Here is a 21,182-nt window from a genome sequence, read left to right as displayed (position 1 = left end):
TCTAGTAGCTGTGTTCCTTGAGATCAGCTTGTGCTCCTTACGGCAGTCAAATGGCACTGAAAAGTTTTCACCTCCTGAACCTAACAAAGTCCTCCTATGCTACAAAATATGAAACCCACTTGTACCTCATAATGAAATCCCAAATATCTGCAGTACATTTCTGATGTTTTACAGTTGATTGACTAGCTCCATCTGTAACAATCCCTTGCTTTTCTAGTTTTAGCCTTTGTCTACTGAAAAATTGTCAGTTCTATATATAATTTAAAACAGCACAGTGATAAAGGAACAGCCTTTTTCAAATGGAGATGGTTACTTGTATTTCTGAACTAATCCAACTTCTGACAGTAGCTGATATGCCTCCTATTTACTGTTAAAATTACAGAAGGGGTTGATAACACTTCTTGATTTATAGGGCCAAAATACAGAAACATATTCTCAAAGGAGAAAAGACAATCCAAACCTGGTTCACTGAATTGTTTATAATATTAAAAAGCACAGGTACCCACACAGAGATAAAAGATAAGGTTTTGTTCCTAAGTCTGATTTTTTTTTATTCCAGTGCCTTGTGCAAAAATGAGTTCCTAGTCATCCTGCAGAAGGGAGTCAAGTGCCCTGTCATTTTCACACACTTGTTCTATCTTAATTTGTATTTACATTTAAATTTCAAAACCTTCAGTGGTACCCATTGAATATACAGATTTGTATTTGCAGAAAGTCAGCAGCCTGTTTTTTGCAGTCATACTCCCAGTGTTATTCTACCTATAAAGCATTTTTTTCTAAAACATGTATGAAGCAGGAAGAGAAACGATCAGGTTTGACAGGCTTGCATGTGTGTTACACATACAAATACACACACTCACATGTATATCAATCTGTAAAAAGTTCTAATAACGTTGTACATGTTCCAGTTTTATCAAATACTTTCAATTAGGTATTGAGAAACATAAAGCATAGACTACTGTCAAAACCTAAACCAAGAATAGAGCATTTCTAGGTATGGTGATTAACAAAGTATTTCGTTCTCCGTTAAATCAGGTATAAAGCCTGATTCTTATTAGCTTAGAAGGGGAGCCCTCTGCCGGGTGAGGCATGGACGCGCAATATCCCTCCCGTGCGACATCAGTTCTCCCTGGGACAGGCTGCCTCTGCATGCTCCAAACCACACTCGGCATTGCCGACAGTCCAGCCAAGCCTGTGGCATGATGCAGAAAAGTCCTGACAAGGGACAGCATTCCCACATATTTGTTTGTGACCCCGAGACACTACCAACAGGACTGTGGGCTGAGCCTGATCACTGCAGCAGTCCAGGGTAGCTTTGCATCTGATTCCAAGAGGAATGCTACCATGCTTACTACTATTTCGTGCAGCTAAAAGCAAAGTGTCTGCTTCTTGGTGATGCTGCCAGCACTCTCACCCCACCACCAGCAAGTAAGCAGTTATGTGTAAGGCAGTCTCAATACGTCACTCATTCTTAGCTATGACCCTGTGAGTAGTAAAACCTGCCTCTTGATGCTTAGAACTGCAATAGTCACAGCTTGAGCCATTATTTACAATGTTATTTACAAGCCTGGGAAACATGAATAAACTGGGATAGATAGCCTAGATGAAGCAGCTCAGCTTGAGTTAGTGCACAGGCCTTTAGAAGCTTCAATTCATCCATATAGGATGGCAGCTTCTTCTCGCCAGTGCAGCAGCTCTTCCTCTGCTCCTCACCAGCCTGTCTGCCCACAATGCCACAATGTCCCCATGTCGCCTTGCTCTTCCACCATGTCCTCCTTCCTCTGCCTTCCTGGGGTAAGATGCACTTTAATCTCACACACTCAAAGCCACTCCATGCTCCTTAATACCCTGTGACCCCGAGAGAACCCCATCTCCCTGACTACCCCGCAAAAATCCTCTCCCAACTCTCATACTACCTCAGCTTCCTCTGTAAGACCTGCCTTCCCAGCTACCGGCTCCAAACCAACCACACTGCCCTGAGCACCCTGCAGGCCCCATAGATGGCTCTGGGACCTGTATCCAGGGCAGGCCTCTTCCAGACGCAAAACCCTTAGGATCCTTAAAAATGAACTGAAGAAACAATCCAATCTTCTATACCTACAAATATAGCCTATTTTTCAGTGTTTACCTCTACAAGCACATGTGCCTTCACACTTCTGTGTGATGTCTGAGATCCTGTGAGACATAAGCAGCCCTGTTAGCTATAATATGTAACAATTAAGGTATCTTCTTCTAATACTACTGTTTTGAATAGCATATTTAGAGACATGCACTTTGTTTCTGACTGTAAAATCAGCATTATACTTTAAAGCCTGTGTGGCTGTTCATCAAATTGGGGGGTTAAAATAGGATGCTAAATCACTTAGCTTGCCTACTGACACCATAATTTGGCTCTCCTACTGATAAACTTGAAGAATAAGACTGGCATCAGAAGATGAATCTGTTTTCCAATTATTCAAAACAATAACAATTTCTCCAGTCTTACTTCTGCAACATTGTCCTCACCTACTAAACACATTGGCACAACAGGTATTTTAAATTTAGTACTTCAACTTTTGTGGAGGGTTAATCACTATTCTAATTCACAAACTAAAATGCAGTTTGCTGTTAAACACTGTAACAGAGAAGAAAAAAAAATCAGTGCAGAGTTGTTCTGTGATTAAAAAATCAAGTTATGTCCTAGGAGTAACTCCTGATTTTGTGTTACAGTATGCAAAGCATCACACTAGCTATGTTTAATTAAAGATGCCCAATTTAAGATGCTGAATTTAAGATATATTAAGATTTAAGGACCTAATGCAAACTTTTCTATTGCTTTGAGGCAAGAAGGATGATTAGTGGGTGATGCAATAAGAAAACACCCCACAGTTGTGCAAAGCTCTCCTCCCTATTCAGATCAGCTATCTCCAACACTACATTTAATGTATCGATGTACTGTGTAAGATGATACCACTAAAACTTCACGGACAGCTTATTTTAGACAGAATGTTTGAGAATAACAGAAAGAAAAAAAGAAAGGAGGAAGCTATCACTCTGGCCTGTAAAAAAGAGAAGAAACTTGGCAGCATGGGCTTCCCTGTTATGCTTACTTGTCATTACATTACTTTCAACAAGTAACATTCTTTCAGCTTAAAACCTCTTAATTTCTGCACTTTTAAAATGCTATTATAGATTGTAATTCTCAGAACATTTACATGGCAAGAAAGTTACCTTTTCTAGGAATCTTCCTTTTATTACAATGTCTCCAAACAATTTTTATGGAAACTCAACCCACTAGAAGCAATAATCTTGAAAATGATAATTCTGAAAAATACATCTTAAGTGTTCTGTGAGAACTATAAAAACAAAGCACTTCAGACAACCAGGTCACTGAATGATTTTCATGTGGAAGAGAGACTTGTGTCCTAATCCTGTAAACTTACGTAACATCCTATTAAGACAACTTCTGAAAATTATTCAAGCGCTTTATAGGCCTCAGAGCAGAGGCTAGCTAACCATAGACTACAAAGCTTGAGAATTTCTCTCTGAGGTTTTTTTAGCATATTAATAGATATGCAAATGTTCTACCAAAAAACATTCTGCTGCCCAGGATGGACTTCGAAATGCATAGGGGAAGTGTTCTATTTTTGTTTTTGGGATGATATGAAGAATCTCAGGAGGACCCTCAAAATAAACTATTGCATTACAAAATATTAATTAATGCAGAAGCAATATTAAAATTATAATGATTAATGTAGTGTCCAACTCTATAAATCTGATGGATACAGCCACATTTCAAGCGCCCTAATGTTACTCTCAGGATGACTAGACTCCTTGTCCTCACTAGTACTAACATCAACACATTTCACTTGTACACTTTCCTCATAGGAAGCAACTCAGGATGATATGCAACCAAGTGATCTCTTAAGTGCAACTGAAGAAACCCACTCTGAAACTTAAGAAGCTCTCACTGTTGACCCTACCTTTGTAACCTCTCAATCAGTGCCTCTAGCCATATAAATTTACACACTCTAAAGCCTTTGCAAACATATAATAAAATGCTATTAGCAAACTCTTCAGAATATTAGAGGATTCAAAAATGTACTTTGCTTTTTAAAGCTTCTAATAGGCGTCAAAGAAAATAATTCTTTAGCAATTATTATTATTATAACAGAATTGCTGATTCTTAGTAAAATAGGACAAATAGTCATTGGAAGTCCAGACTCTCCTGATTGTTATGAAGCATTAGGAAGAAAAATACACAGTGGTTCTGGAAATGCCTGCTTAACTATTTTGACAAAATTGAACAAACCCAAATAGGTATAAACTAGCTGAAAGCAGGTGTATGCTAAATGTTAGGGAAAGGTTCCTAACTAATAGAGCTGGCAAGGTTGGAAAAGCCTTCCAATCAAAGCAGTAGTAACAAAAACTTAGCAATTTTAAATTAATCTTCATTAGTTAATGAAGGGGATTATACAGTGCCCCTACCTGAAATACGAGAAATAAGCCATTTTTCTGCTGCTGTATTGTAGCTCTTCAAATCTTAAGAAGCCCTACAAATCCTACTGCCATGAACTTTACCTTGTACTTTGAATAGAGAGGGGGGAAAGCCACAGCCTGCCCAGTGTTCTGTTCATCATTGCCCTATCCTTTGTTCGGATATTCTCTGTTAATAAGCTGTAAAAGGAATTACTTCAAGCTAACATTTAAAGTCCCTGTGTTAATAATTTCCTCTGCACATAGTTTGCAACTCTGCCTTGCTCCTACCAAATATGTGATCTAAAAATGGGGATTTTTGCATAAATTAGAGGTGGGTTTTACTGTTTGTTGACTAAATTAGATGCTAACTCAGGATCAGTACAAGTATAATTGCACTTTTCTAAATGATGTTTTAATATTTTTTGTGTTGTTTATTGATATTAATAAATAACTCTTTTGACTCTCTGGATTAAAAAAACTACGTACATAAATAAAGGGGGAAATCTTAGTTTCTTCTGATGATTTCTATGGGGTATTGTAGTTCTAAGAAAATTTGCCTGGGAGTAGAATGAGAGTTAAGTAAAACCTCCAAAAATTTACCTCACCTCCACCGCCCTAGCGTGATATGCATTCTGTTGGTTTACAGATCTGAAATTCAAAACTTCCTGTTCACTGCTTACTGAAAAAGAAATGAAAGTCCTAAGGCTGTACAAACTCTGGGTGCTAAAACGATTTTCATGAGAAAGACAATTTCTTATAAAACAAATGTTGCACAGTGCTACAGAACATAGGAACAACTTCTACTTAGTTTATTATGCACTTTCTCATTAAGTTTGATTAAAAGAGAAAAACAAAGAGCATTTATTGTCCTTAAGTTGAAACTTAGTATTGAAGAAAACAATGGTATATAATTTTTAAAATTAAAAATAGTTTTTACCTGGTACAGGCTGCCTCTCGTTCCATTCACTTGTGATTAAAACCTCTAGGATTTTTATGTGGTGCTCAGGATTATCAGAGCTGCAAGAGACGGATTAGACAGTAAGAACTAGGAAAAATGCAAAAATTGATATTAGAATTATTCAAAAACTCATGGGAAAAATTTACAACAATGCCCTCCACATTAGAAGTAAGGTCACAAAATTAATTCATTAAACTCAGTTTTGTATATAACTAACCTATATTTAAAGCATGAAATACAATGTAGATGACCCACGTACCTTGCTATCTGCAGTTTGAAAACCAGGGGGCTGAAAATTTCAGCCAGAGACCTTGCATTCAAGAGATTTTTGCTGGAGGCTTGACAAACTCTGAGGAAATGTTTGAGCAAATACTGGAGTGTGAGCCAATAATGGGGAGGTATATTTGGAGACCTGATGAGTTTCTTCAGCAACTGAGCATGTTCCTCTGAGCTCTGCGCTTCTGCAAGCAAACAGATAACAAGCTCTTAATATCAGCACAGGAACATTCATTAAACTAGTGACTCCTTTGGAAGCATCAATTTTACAAAAAAATATATTCTGTCCTTCATTAATTCTGTGAGCTTTCTTTCTTCTTTTGAAATGCTCAGGGAAGAGTAAAGAACAAGTATTTAAGTCAAATGGAAACAGATAAGCATTTTGGTAAAAACCACAATGTGTTCAGAGTGTACTGGTAGAAGTCTGTCTTGTGTTTAGCGTCACACATGATTGGGTAATTCTGAGATGCACTAGATAAGTCTCACAGGTGCTGTTCTAACTTTGAAGGTTACCAGTAACAATATCCTGTCCTGAAATATATAACAGGATACTTGGCCCACATGCTGAAAGCCTGTAAGTAGTACTTGTTTGGAATGACCGTTGTAGATGATGAATCTTACATGCATGTATTTCTCACTTCATAATCTGCAACTCCCAACGTACTGCAGAACACCATGACCTCTAACACATTTACTTTGTCAGCACTGATAAAAAGTTAAAAATTAGCTTTCTGCATACAGATTAGTCCTTGATTTTTCCCCCTAGTTTTTAAATAGTCATTATACTTACTAAAATGAAGAGAACTGTGTTATTCCTTATATTTTCCATTATGTTTACCTAAATAGGTAAGTAAATAATGCATGTTTTGGTCTGAAATGAAACACCTCTCATCAAAGTCTACTTGGACTTTAGTAAAGCTTTTGACACTGTCTCCCACAGTATTATCCTGGAGAAGCTGGCTTGCTCATGGCTTGGACAAGTGCACTCTGTGCTGGGTTAATAACTGGCTGGATGGCCAAGCCCAGAAGGTGGTGGTGAATGGTGTAAAATCCAGTTGGTGGCCAGTCATGAGTGGTGTTCCCCAGGGCTCAGTGTTGGGGCCAGTCCTGTTCAGTATCTTCACTGATGAACTGGATGAGGGGATTGAGTGCACCCTCAGTAAGTTTGCAGATGACACCAAGCTGGGTGGAAGTGTCGATCTGCTGGAGGGCAGGAAGGCCCTACAGAGGGACCTGGACAGGCTGGATCGTTGGGCCAGAGCCAACGGTATGAGATTCAACAAGACCAAGTGCTGGGTCCTGGACTTGGGTCACAACAACCCCATGCAACGCTACAGGCTTGGGTAGGAGTGGCTGGAGAGCTGCCTGGAGGAAAAGGACCTGGGGGTGTTGGTTGACAGCCGGCTGAACATGAGCCAGCAGTGTGCTAAGGCAGCCAAGATGGCCAATGGCGTCCTGGCTTGTATCAGGAATAGTGTGGCCAGCAGGAGCAGGGAGGTGATCGTGCCCCTGTACTCGGCACTGGTGAGGCCACACCTCGAGTACTGTGTTCAGTTTTGGGCCCCTCACTACAAGAAGGACATCGAGGTGCTGGAGCGTGTCCAGAGAAGGGCAACAAAGTTGGTGAAGGGTCTAGAGAACAAGTCTTACGAGGAGTGGCTGAGGGAGCTGGGGTTGTTTAGCCTGGAGAAGAGGAGGCTGAGGGGAGACCTTATCACTCTCTACAACTACCTGAAAGGAGGTTATAGCAAGGTGGGGGTCGGTCTCTTCTCCCTAGTAACAAGCAATAGGACAAGAGGAAATGGCCTCAAGCTGCACCAGGGGAGGTTTAGGTTGGAAATTAGGAAAAAATTCTTCACTGAAAGGGTTGTCAAACATTGGGACAGGCTGCCCAGGGAGGTGGTGGAGTCTCCATCCCTGGAGGTATTTAAAAGAAGGGTAGATGTGGTGCTTGAGGATATGGTTTAGTGGTGGACTTGGCAGTGATAGGTTAGCGGTTGGACTCGATGATCTTAAGGGTCTTTTCCAACCTTAACGATTTTATGATTCTATGAAAAGTGGTGAAGGTATATGTATTTTCCAAGATGCTGCCAGGTTGTGCAGAATCTTCCCTGTTCTGTGGGTGACAGCTGGACCACCGGATATTCATCAACCTAATATAGGCTTTTTTGTTTGACATTTGAAATAATCTGATAATCATACCTTGAGCTACAGAAATCATGTCACTGTAAACAGCTGCTGGAATGATGGGATTTGGCAGGTCCAGGAGATACCTCTTGAGAGCATCTGATAAAGTGTGCACATCATATGTCTCTAAATCCAACAGAGAGGCGTCTAAGGGGAAAAAGCAACATACTTTTCAGACATTAGAAACTGGAAAATATAGAGGCTCGTGATATTAGGGCTTTATACCATCCAAAACTTCTAACTTATATCTGGGTTTACAGGGATCAATTTGTAAGAAAGAATGTAGGACACCAAGAAACATCTCTGAGGTGAAGAACATACAGTGCTCAACAGCATGCTCAAGTCTTTGGCATGTGTTGAACCAAATGACTTATACAGCTCTGTGTGGCCTTCTGTCATATACAGCGCAGGGCTGAACTCAGAATAATGGTGCTGGCTTGCTGCATGTTGGCAATGTTATGGAACATCAGAATATTTTTAACAGCTCTCTGTTTTACCTGTAAATATTTTGTGTGAAAAGTAAGTATTAATCAAGGGTTTGGGCAAATGCAGGTTCTCTACTGGTAGCTAGTTCTATTATAAATGGAAGTTTGATTAACAGCCTGGGGCTCCAGGTCTGTAAATATTTATGTTAGTAAGTTGAAACAAATATGCACGTGCATAACTGGGTGCCTGACGTTTTATGCAGCTGTAAGGATTAATCTAGTAAAACCTGATATCCTTCCAGGATAGTTAAGGCTTGGGCTAAGGTTTGGAATTATCACACGAAGGACTACTTGTTAGCGTTGGAGCAAGGAATATCAGTAGCAAAAATAAAAATAGGAAAATACAGAAATGCTTACTTAGTGCAAGCAAGATTATGGTTCATCTTAAAACATGAAATTCTGGTGCAGTAAAGTCCTCAATCTTTACACAGATCCACATTTGGTACAAGAATTTAGAGGTATTAATGCTGACCAACTTCCTAGGCTAGCCAAGTCCCCTGTAAAATAACTCCTGAATTTAATTGGCCTGTTTAAACCAAATTCAACTTGGACGTGGAGGAATCAGATACATGGTATGCCAACATGTACTATGAAAAAAGGCAGTCAAGAGGCGGGTGGTAAGAAACTTAGTGCTCCTCCACCTCCTTTCTGTTTTCCCTGAAGGAAAGCCTGCAGTATGAGCTCAATTCTGAGCAAACACCAAAGAATTTACATGCGAAAAAAGACACTATGAATGTCTCAGATGATAAAAAACTTGCAGTGTGGGTACAAATTCTACAAAAGCAATTATGTGTCAGAGAATCCAACCACAAATTTGTAAGAAATAGTTTTCATTAGTTTTGTTGCTCACAGGATGTTTTTTATTTCATAAGCCAAGTTAAATCCTGGTCCTTTCAGTGTTGACCCACTCTCTGAAGTACATTACAAATTATTATAATGAATACATGAGTAAGAATAAACTTGTGCTACTCTGCAACTCTGGGTGTAATATCATAAACAGACCTGAACTCTTACATCTGCTAAATTGGCCAGATGCAAGTCAGCTTTGATTTTGGAGCTAGATAGCACTGTGTTGAAGCTAACAGGCAGTTATCCAATTAACATGGAGAGCATTTTAACCATAAGCAGAACAGCACGCTAAGGCAGTTCACAACTTGGAGACCAAAGCCGACTTTGCTCTCTGAATTAGCACTCTGCTAATTCAAAGACAGTAGGTGGAGGAGATGAGATTTGTCTGTATCCATGTACCTGGACACTCACTACACCTGCTCTGTCCTGGAAGATTCTGATTCTATCTTAAAGAGAACTCAGAAAGATATAGTGTTGCTAAAGGGTAAGGCCCTGTTTGCTTTTCTCAAACCTAATTACATTTTAAATAAGAATACATGTAAACCACAAGTTCTTGATCTCAGGAGATAGATGAACTTTTTGTAAAAGCATACCTCAGTCTAGAGAATTAAAAAGGGATACATTCATATTTGTAACATAGAAAATCTGGATTTATCTGGACTTAAAAATATAATTACAATACTAAAACTATGGTTTAGCCTGCTAGCCCTGCACGTGTAACTCCTCTCCCTGCTTTCTGCGCTCATATACTTTTTCACTCCCACCACAATCAGCAGAGGACAGGATGCTCTTTTGATTTGAAGGAACAGACAACTCATAGTATCATCTCTTGTTCATTTTGTTAATATTTGCAATTACTAAATATGAAGAAAACTAATTCAGTTTTTGACTTTGCTTCCTTTGTCCCTTTGGCAACATGGCATGTAACCAGTTTCATTTTCTAGCCCTTGTATTTTTGTGCTCTTTTATGCAAGTGCAAGCTCATATGCCACATTGCACCCCAGCTTGCAAAGGCGTGGTCAAGTGCTCCTCCTATAGTATCTCCTGATCTCTCATATTGCAACTGACACTTGCCACGCCAGTATATTCTGACCTGAAGTAGAAATAAAGAGTACAAAAAAAGAAGGAAATATATTTCAGGAAACTTGAATGGCTATGTGGTGTAGTGGAGAAGCTGCATTTTACTGTCCAAACCCTGAGAACCCAGCCTACTGCAGCAACATTAATTCAGTTTGCTCCTTCCCTTACAGCATCATCTCTGTAGCAGGCAGGGAACGTGCAGCTATTGTCCCTCCACCTACTAGACCAAAAAAACCACACACAGAACTGTATGTAAACAAACAGCAATTTGTTTACAAAATAATAACGTACAGCCTTACAGAAATAGAGTATTGTTATCTTGCTTCTGAACAAAACACCTTGTTTTTCTCTCTACAGCTGCCAGTCCTTGAAAAAGCAAGTGACCAAGAAAAGATTAAAATAATTATTCTTGGAAAAAAAACCATGCAGCAAAGTCATGAAAAAAGACAGCCTGTGAAAGCGAAAAATACCTTTCGTATTGTTACAGTTAAAAACTTTTTTCTCTTATATTTGTCCTTTTAATAGGATGTTATTCAGAACCAGCACTTAAATATATAAGCTGAGCAGGGGAACAAAGAAAATAGGAGCAGTCTGACCACAAAATCTGTCTAGTGCTTTAAGGAAGTGTACTTACCACTTTCAAGAATTTGTCTTAATTCTGCTAAGCTGCTTGAGCCTTGTGTTCCATATAAAGCTGAGCACTCCAGACCTTCAAAACAAAATTGATGGGATACATTAATATTCCAGTGACTGTTTCCATGCTACTTTTGTCTTCTTCAAGTAAGTACTTACAGTATAAATTAGCAACATTCTCCCACCACCATCCACCTACAACACTACCAAACCTGACTGCTTTTTAAGGCTGTACATACAAACTGCTGGGTCTGCAGAAAGAGCTGGCCAAGAAAGATCAGAGAAGCCAGTGGTCCCATGTATTCTGTACAACTCTCCACGGGCTGGCTGTAGAGGGCCAGCACTAGGAAACAGGTTCACATACCCCAGGGAACAAAACAGCTTGCAAGAGCAACATGGGAGCCACATCTTCCTTTACACTCTACATGCCAGCTGGAAAGACCAGTTCTTTCAGGTGGATAAGTAGTGAGCCCAGTCAGGAAACCACTTTTCCTCTCACTCCCTGGCTGTAAGGCCACCTAATCACCAGGACCCACTGAGCTGCTCCTCACCTCACCTGGACTATGAAGGTGACATCAGAGGAAGAGCTGGGAGGAGAGAAATAGGGCAAAAGAGACAGGGCATAGTAGAAGAAAGAGGAAAGCCTCAAAAGGATGGAGAGACATCAACACAGGAAAGCAGGAGAAGAAAACACCATAAAAATAACACTGGCAGCAATAAAGAACTGGCTCCTGAAGCATAAAAACAGTTCTTGTAACTCCTTCATATTTAGTTTTTCCCCCCCCCAACTTCAGGGCAAAACATTACTTGTTTGGCTGTGTATCCAGTTCAATGTTATGATGGGATTTCCATAACCAACCTAGTGTGCCCATTTGTTAGAAAAACCCAAAGCAATACCGAACCTTTCTCCCTTATCTTTCAATAATACTTATATTAGTTGAATTATTAAGTGTCATTTGAGGTAAGATTTGGTTTTGCTCCTGCAGTCCAAGTAGCCTCTACTGAGCAGAAACCGATGCAACAAACCTTAAATGAGATTATTTCATATTTGTTGAGTAATGTGATACATTAGCAGCTCTAGAAAGAGGGGATGCCAGCTCTGGATCTGATTCAGCAGCCTTGGCTCACATAAGTAACAAAAATCCTTGGTAGATCATTCTTCAGCCTACCTTTCTTTTCGATTGCCTCCACTATCTTGATAAGAATTGGTGGAGCAACATCAGGAGGTGCAAACTGCTCTGTAAGGTCTGGAAGAGAAAAAGCTGTAAAAGGAAAAGAAGATACATAAGCCAAGCTACACCAGAATGCAATTTTTCTTTATGTAAGTCATGACACATAATGCAACCAGTTGATTTTCCAAGTATGGAACAAGCATACCAACTGTCAGGCCTAAATGAGAACACTCCACCAGTTATCAGAAAGCTGAGTAAAATCAATGACAATCGCATTTTTATAGCATTTTCTTTTAGGGACCTGAGTCAGTCCTAGAATCACTCTCCATATTACCTAGGAAAAGAAAGCACATTAAAAGTTTGTAGTCTATGGATGGGCAGAAATACAACGCAAGGAAGAAAAGAAAAAAAATCTATTGGTCTGAGGTATTTACATCCAGTGCACACCAGATGAGGGAGCTAAATACATCACCATCTGAGAGCTGCTGATCCCGTGGGTAAAACAGACTTACAAAGGCTTGAAATAGCAGTAGAAACAAGTATTTTGCACACATACAAAAGTTCAATAACTTCTGTTTGCTTTCAATTTTCAAGTATACTACCATTAACAGTATAGTTTTCCCGAAGCAAGAATTTTCTTTTCTACAATGACTGTTTAAGGATAAATAGTAGTATAATCAGAAAAGGACATTTTGCAGATTCAAAGAAACCTGCATACGGATTTTATACAAAGTCAGTTTTCACGCAATCCAGTTTCTTCCCGGAGAGAACATACTGTGTAATGTGATTTCTGGCTCTGTGATGTGAGGGATGATCTGTTGCTAAACACACTATTTTTGCTAAAAGCGTAATACAAAAGTTTTAGTGTGGTCCTGTTTAACTCTTGGAAATCAAGAACATTTACATAAAGATGTTATTAAACTACTGCCAGAAACATCTGGCATAGTTTGATAGATTGTGATTGATAAACAAAGCTTAATCACTCAAGTAAATGTTGCCAGTCACCTAAACGATGGTGATCTCTGCCCAATTAAACTCATCATGGACAAACAGAGAGCAATTCTTAAATGAACATGCACATGTGTGCCTGCATGCATACGTATAGACACATGCACACATATGCATACTCTGTATTTCTAGAAGACTGAAATTGAACAAAATTATGAGGATAAGTAGAAGAAGAAAAAGAGAAAAAAACCACCACAAAAAAAAATGCATAGTTTCTAATGAAAAACTTTCAGATAGCCAAAAATTTAAATATACTACAACTGAGAAAGCAGACAATTTTAGCTGAATTCACCCTATTTTGGAAGCAACAGTTATATAACCTTCAAAAAAATGCAAAAAATTTAAAAGTGGTAAGAGAGCAAGGAAGGTACAGAAGTTTGGAAGCGCAGAAAACAGAGAAGTGAAAGACAATAAGTAATTATTTACAAACTAGTAATGGAAGTGGAGCATATGGGGACACTGAGATATGTCCCTTGGAAAAGAAGCAGAATGGTGATATGATAATGATGGAATACTTTCCAGTCCATTCATAACTGAGGAGGACATTAGAAAAACATGTTAGTTGTAACAGTCTAACTTAGGAGGCCCAGAAAATGAGTATTCAAGAGTCCCAAAAGAGTTTGTTAAGCCGATCTCTGTCCTGCTGACTTTACTTTTTAATGACTTGTGGAAAATCAGAGCAGTTCTTGGGGATCAAAAGAGTTCTACTGCCCAATCCACGCTCTGAAAGGACAAGTAAGATGACTACATGCTAGTTACATTATAAGTCCTGGGCAAAATAAATGAAAACCTGATACTAGACTTACATGATAAAGCAATAAAGGAGAGCACTGTAACTAAGTATTGTCTGCACAGTTTTTCAGAGGTTAGGTTCTGTTAAAACCCACAATATTTCCTTCCTTTGTGGCACCATAGTTAGCTGAAAAATGCAAATGAGTAGACATAATAAGCTCTAAAGTTTTGTCAGATAGTTGACTTAGTATAACACTGTGATTAAAAGCTAAATTCAAAGAAAGCACATATTATATAGGTGTAGCTGACCACCAGATCTCCAAGTATAGTTATTAATGAAGAACAAGCTACTCAGGGCAGGAATGGACTTTTCATCTCTTTATGTCTTCAAATCACTTTCAGGTTCCACTGACACCTCTTCTAGCTTAACATACCTGCTTTATCAAACACAAGTTCGGCTCAAATGGGAGATGCTGCATTCCAAGCAGCTTCTACTGAGGCATGCTGAAATACAGACCGTTTGATTTGTAATATTCAGATTAAATAGTTCCTTTCAACCCCAAACTATTAATCTATCTCATTATGAGGGCAAAACTATTGAAAGAATAAAGGAAAGAACAGCTCAGAGTCATATCAAAGGGCATGCCATGAAAATACTTGGAAGTATGAGATACTAATAGACTCACAGAATGTTAAGGGCATAACATGCATCCCTTACACGGTAGCAGAGGAAGAACAGGTTTTAAGAACAGAATTTACGTATTTTTACTTATGAGAACAACTTTCTGCTCCCATAGGTAGCTAGTTACATTAAGTATCTTTCTCCCTCCTGCATAACAGCAGTGAAATTGCATCATCTCTGAACAAAGGTGCTCATCTCGTAATTCCAGCTGGCGGCAGTATGCAGCAAACAGAAAGGAAACAACAGAAAGGAAAGAGAGACAAAGAAGGAGAAAAAGACACAGAGTCAACCTGTGCAATTCAACCTGACAGACATGAGAAACATTTCAGGTAACAGCTCAGCAGTTCAGGGATGCTCCATCCAGGCTACTGAGCAGCAGGGAGAACAATGCTTTCTTGCATTACCCAAACCGTGTCTTGAAATGATGGCAAGAGATACACTCCAAATACCTATAAACAGGGTATATTTAGAAAAAGAATTCCATTTCCCACTAGATTTAGATTTCCTACATGAGGGATGGAGTCCAAGCAAAGCAAAAAGGAGAACCCAGTATCAGGGGAAGACTTCAGTTCACAGGAAGGAGCCCTTGCAGGGTGAAGAAAGACACTACAGAAAATGGTTTTTCTCTATGGGACATAAAGAATGGGGTGGATGAAGACCTTACCAGATTACCTGAACAGGGAGTGCCTCTTCCTGCAACCTACTTGATGCTCCATGTTTTTCATCTACACTTTAAGCAGGAGCTTAGGTTATAAAACTAGGTTTATATCATAATCTGCTACTGTATCTCTTCAATATGTATTATTCTTGGATCAATAATATTCTTAGTGAAAGTGAAAGGTTTTTGGAAGCTACATATTTATATTTATACTTTTGCAAGTTCTATAATCTGTCTGTATAATCTGTATGTATGTATGTAAAGCAAACATGACATTGGTTAAAAGGCAAGTTTTACAATACTCCTCTGCTACCCTAAAATATGCAATTGGAAAATACTAACATTTTAGCAGTTCAGAGGCTTTCTGGTGTCTCTTCCTCCCTATACACCATTCCTTTTTTCCAGAACCAGAAATTTCTATCTACCAGAGACATTACTGAACTTTTAGATGTGGAGAGAACCTTTAAAACAATGACAATCTATTCCATAAACACATAAACTGTAAAAATCCTTGCCTATTTGACGGAAAACTCAGGATATTGACCTCTCTTTTAATACTATGCACACAGTGGTGAGTATAAGCTCTACAGCAAAAAGACACAAACACACACAATGGCAGGTACAAAACCTGCAGTTACCTTCAGCACAGTAATGACAGAAGAATACATCTAAGTCACACAGCTGTAGTGCTCAGCAGCATTGAAAAAAAACATTTACTTCATCAGCATGTAGGAGATAGCATTAACAACTTAAAATCACTTAACCTCCCACCTCTTCTAGGATTTCCCACCCATTGCGCCATCTCCAATTTAATTAACTCATAGCATCATACTGGCTTGTACTTCAAACTCCCCAACTTTTGCACAAAATAGAAAAGTATGTTCATTTAAAGGCAAAAGGCCTCATGAAACACACATCTGTCAGAAAATAAACCATAACAGCATTTATAGAACTGAAGCCAGTCTGCAGCATTTACGCAGAAGACAGCCAAGTTTGGGAACAGTGCCCTTCAATTTCAAAATGACGAAAGGAAATGGCAGAGGCTAAACTGAAGAAAACTACACCTAGTTTTGGAAAAAAAGTTTGACTCCCAGAGCCAGAATACAAGATATCCTTGAAGAAATCATGATTTTAGATTAGGTGTTCTGGAAGAAAACTCAGCATGCGTATTACAGTCTACAGAGGGAAAGGAACACTTTTCAGATAGGTCAGTTTTAATAAAAGAGAAGAAAACAAAAGCCCACATGCAATCTGCATTTAGTACCTGATTTCAGAAGTGTCTTTTGCTTTGAAACATGCTGCAGGACAGCACAGAGGTTTGGAGAACCAAATCCACTCTTAAGAATCTGAACAACTTTGTAGATCCCTTTGCTACAGCCCAGTATCAGTTTTTCACTTAAAGCAATCATGTTTCCCCAAAAATTCCTGTAATTTTTTTGAAATTCCAGAGTCTCCAAAATATTATGGTTCTGAAAAGATGTCATATAGTTTTCATGTCTTCTTTCTAGTCACAAGCCTGGTAGCGGGTCTCCAGATCGTAAGGAAGCTTCTGGTGACACACGATAAAAGCTGGATTTTCCACTAGTTCTATTTTTACCATGCCACAGTGAGAACCAATGAGATGAACCACAAGCCAGGGTTTGCTCCAATCTGTGAACTCTTCCCTCTCAGATATAGGCAGGCCTGAACAGCTCTAAGGCAATGGCAACGTGTGGGAGATGAGAGCATACCTTACGTTCAAGGGTTGCCAGCACAGCTACAAAGTGCAAGATGAAACCAGCACACAGCTGCACCTTTTGGAAGGGTTCTCAGTAAAAAGAGATATTTTAGAGTTAGTACCTGGCAATGACAAGTGGAAATCTAAAGCTAGAATTTGACTCTAGCCAAATCATTCATTACTGCTAGAAGAATGAAAATGAATATAAAAAAGAAGAATGTAACTTAAAATGTAGCAATACACACCATGTGAAGGAGTTTAATTTACAGGAATGATATACTAACATTATTTGAATTTAGCTTTGAGTCAAGATTACACCATGCATCATCATCTTTTTTCAGAAATAGCATTTAAGTTTGTGCATACATATTGCATTCAATGACAACACAATGCATAAAAGACTAATATTTGAGAGCTCCGGTCTTAAGGTGATCATAACTGGCTTATGTGCAAGCAGATATATTCTTCATGCATGCAACTGTATCCACTAACATAGTGAATTGTGCCTTCATAGATTTACACATATTCTTGTCTGAAAGTCACACAGTATGTCCAAGTGTGAATGGTTTGACCAGCACTGAAATTAACTATAATAAAATAATCATATTCATTAAGACAGAATAAGAAATGCAAAAGTAAGGGTCATTGTCAAGCAAGTTGTGATAATGCCTCCAACAAGATTAGCCAGCAAACTCCAAAGAAACATCAGCTGATAAAGCACCTAAAATACTTTCGCCAGTGGCACTATCAGTGGCATAATGCATGACAAGTTGTGAACAGTAGAGGGTTTTCCACCAAGTTCAGCACCCATGATTGCTATTGAAAATTCTGGGAAACATGGGAGCTTGCTTTCTTGATTGAAATGCTGATATTTCAGGAGTAATGTACTCTACTAGGTACGGGATATGTAATTCAAATAATGTTCCTGTATTATCACCCATCTTCCCTGAAATAGAATCTGAATTTCAGTAAGATTCATAATGGCTGAGTTTAATCACTTGTTAGTATACAATGTCAAATTCAACTGAAGCAGCATTGGAAATGAGGGCAATTTGGCATTCCTGCACAGCCTTTAAGGCAGTGGTATGAATTCATGTCCCATGTACTTCTGTGTGCTAACTGCCAGCAACACCCAGACCAGCGACAGAAGTGCTTCAGGAGACTGCACTGAGAACACACAAAAAGCCATCCCTGCCGAAACAGGAGTTCAGATCCTGAAACACTGGAAAGTGCCAGGAGGTGGCCTGATGCTTCTCACAGCCCTGCGGTGGCAGCTCATCCAGATGCAGAGCCTCATCTGCCGCAGCCCCCTCAGCACCTGCTTTCATCAGCTGGGTATAAAAGGCTACATAAGCCTCACAGCCTGTTAGAGTGAAATGACTCTTACTGACACAAAACACACAACATTTAGTGAGAGAGCATTTCATGGTCCATTATATGTTTCTTTGTAAGTCTTAAGAAGCAGCAAGTTCTTGCAGACACTTTCAGTAGAACAGTATGAAAACCACAACAAACCAAAAAACCCAACCTAACCCTAAACCCTACAAAGAAAGTTCCACAGAGTGCTTTGGGTTCAATGCCAGATCAAGGCAGAAAAAGACAAGTTTGGTATTACAAATAACTACCAGACAAATTAACTTTGAGATTTGAGGATTATAACCTTGCCTTGGCATTCACAATTTCGGAGAGCCTAATGGCACTTACCAAAAGAACAGGCAAAGAGTGCTCAGAACTGCCCAACTCCTATTTACAAAATGTTTTCACTGGGCCAGGATGAAAGACAAGAAGGTGAGAGCGAAGACAAAGAAGTTGAAGTCACTGTGTGTCTCAGATAAATTGAGGACTGCAACAGATAGTAAATCCAGCTGCAACTCTTGGAAGAGAAAAATACCTCTTCTTAGACCATACTGACCTCAGATGATTTAGTTTGGCTATAGTTAAATTCTCCTAGAGGCTGAAAGCATCACTGAAAGTGGTAGGAGCCAGAGCTTTTCAGGGCTTAACCACTGTCTCCAGTACTAGTTTCATTAGAAAGACTTAAAAAGACAACACTATTAATGGAAAAATATGAAAGAGATTTAAGCTTCAGTGAATTTGACACACCATTACAAGAATCTTAATAAGTCTGTCTACTATTACTTGTCTTTTTATTTTTATCAGATGTCGTCAATCGGGCAGACTGGATGCTCAGAATACCACAGAAGCCTCGGGAGCCAAAGGAGACTAGATCCAGGTGGTGGATCTAGTGGAAGAGAGGTGAAGAGCACTAGGAGAAGGAATGGTCTAGCCCACTAACACTATCAGCCTTCAGGCTCACAAGCAGCCCATTTTTACAGAGGCAGAAAAATGTCTACTACTCAGATGCCTTATATGAATGACCCCAGAGCTATGAAAAGGAATAGGGAAATGATGCCTGCTGGTGACCCTATGTGACTGCAGTACAACCAGGAAGCTGGATGGAAATACCACGAATTCTAAAATCCTTCAATACTATGTGGCCAGCAGTCTACTCCTTCCATCAGTCAGTAGGTGTTTGGTATGAACTAGAGGACAAAGCAACAATTTCATTCAGATGTTCTCTTTTAATGGTATGTTGAAGATTTTAGCCACAGAAAGAAATACAGATCTCTACTGAAAAAAAGGTTTATCACACCAGCTGTCACTCCTCTTTCTCCTTTGTCTTCGATGGAGAAACACCTGAATAAAGCAGAACACTGATCCTAGGGTATCTCAGTTACAACGTTTAACCCACGCTGATGAGCAGTACTCTGTTAATACACTTCTGGACTTCAAATAGCTTTTTAAAGCACCCGTGTTCCTGCTCTGATCCTATATCAATAATACAGAAGGACAAGAACTTTCCCCAGGGGCTTACTCCAAAGGATGGCAAGTGTGGGAGTTCTCACCAGCATGCCCTTCTGAACTCCAGTCAGTCCCAGTGCACCACCCAAAACACAAAGCCAGCATCTCTAGAATCCTCTGCATGAGGTAGGTACTGCCAACATTGCATATAAGCTTGAAAAAGGGCATTTCAAACCGACCTTTGTAGAAAAATGTACACAACTTCTTGTAATACATGTGGCACTTAACAGAATAAGGCCGGTCAGTCATTTTTCCAGGAGCATCAATATATGTATATTGTGATTGGGCCATTTATAGTCCAACCCACTCAATATCGGAGGGTCGGAATAAAAACTGATTGTTACTTCATTTTATCCTGGCTATGCATAATATGTGGAAAAAGACACAGTCACCTGTATAAATCCATGCTGTAACTGAGACAAGCCAAATAGTTTGCCTAGATACTTTCCAGCGTTATCAGCACATATATGCAAGCAATGATGTGATTCATAAAATATCATGTGCACGATGATGATCCTAGAGGTCTTTTCCAGTGTAATGATTCTATGATTATGCAGAAAGTTTGGGGAGCTGGGAGAGCTAATTCTTCTCTTCATCCCCATTTATAAAGTTGTACCAGCAACACTCTCAGGGCTAAGAAGAATAAGGGGCAACTATGGGAAGAGAGGGGAATCAAGCTTGGGCAAATACAGATTAGTGCAAGAAAATAATCTATAAACAATAGATGGCAGAACTAGACAGAATAAAGCTTTGATTTGATATTGAAAGTCATAATGTATAATGTACCAATTCTCCTGAAAGAAATCTGGGGTATCTTTGCCCTTCTCTGGCACAAAAATTGATGCTTGTAACAGAGCTGCTGCATTAATCAACAAAGAATTCCTCTAAGACAAAACAAAATGAAGTGCAGAGAGAAACAAAAGAAGACAGTGTCTGGCTTGAGGAAAGTTTAGCTGCACAAATAAGCATAAAAATAAAACCACCAAGCATAGTGTAGAGTACTATATTCCTTTATAATAGTTCAATACTTTTAATAGTGGCTGCTAATCATGTTTCACACCTATTAATTTGATGTTTCATAAAGCCCTATTTCTATCATCTGTTGAAAGGGAAGTGATACTGTCTGTACTGGGAAGGAATTCTGTACATTATATTCTATCAGATTAAACCTCAGTAACATTATGAATTATGAGCTGTCAGGCACTGTTCTCATCTGCTGCAGAATATACTTCTTAGAAATAGGAGCTATAAATAAGACAACAGATGTTCTTTTTTGGCTTCAACTGAAGCACAGATAATTTTTAAAAAGCAGCCTGCAGTTCAAACTGTTGTAAAGATAGTATTCTGTTTCCCTCTATGGGTGAGCTTTTGCAATACTCCTTTTCACACTAGAACTGAATTCAGGATTTAAAATGGCTGCAACTA

At 39.1% G+C, this 21,182-nt stretch overlaps 1 protein-coding gene across 2 annotated transcripts in view; it reads right to left on the bottom strand.

Moving 5' to 3' along the window:
- The window catches only part of PIK3R1 (phosphoinositide-3-kinase regulatory subunit 1), a 61,672-nt gene that overhangs the window by 15,876 nt on the left and 24,614 nt on the right, over positions 1-21,182 (bottom strand). For both annotated transcript variants that reach the window (XM_064439462.1, XM_064439463.1), the window contains exons 3-7: positions 12,096-12,188; positions 10,928-11,002; positions 7,895-8,026; positions 5,676-5,877; positions 5,396-5,475 (exon numbers count right to left, since the gene is read on the bottom strand). In XM_064439462.1, the coding sequence (XP_064295532.1) occupies positions 5,396-5,475; positions 5,676-5,877; positions 7,895-8,026; positions 10,928-11,002; positions 12,096-12,188 (582 nt within the window). The remainder of the gene's footprint in view (positions 1-5,395; positions 5,476-5,675; positions 5,878-7,894; positions 8,027-10,927; positions 11,003-12,095; positions 12,189-21,182) is intronic.

The sequence above is a fragment of the Phalacrocorax carbo genome, chromosome Z (genome assembly GCF_963921805.1).
Source record: "Phalacrocorax carbo chromosome Z, bPhaCar2.1, whole genome shotgun sequence".
Taxonomy (NCBI): Eukaryota; Metazoa; Chordata; class Aves; order Suliformes; family Phalacrocoracidae; genus Phalacrocorax; species Phalacrocorax carbo.
The sequence above is the reverse complement of the archived record's forward strand: the minus strand, read 5'-3'. Positions and strand labels throughout refer to the sequence as shown.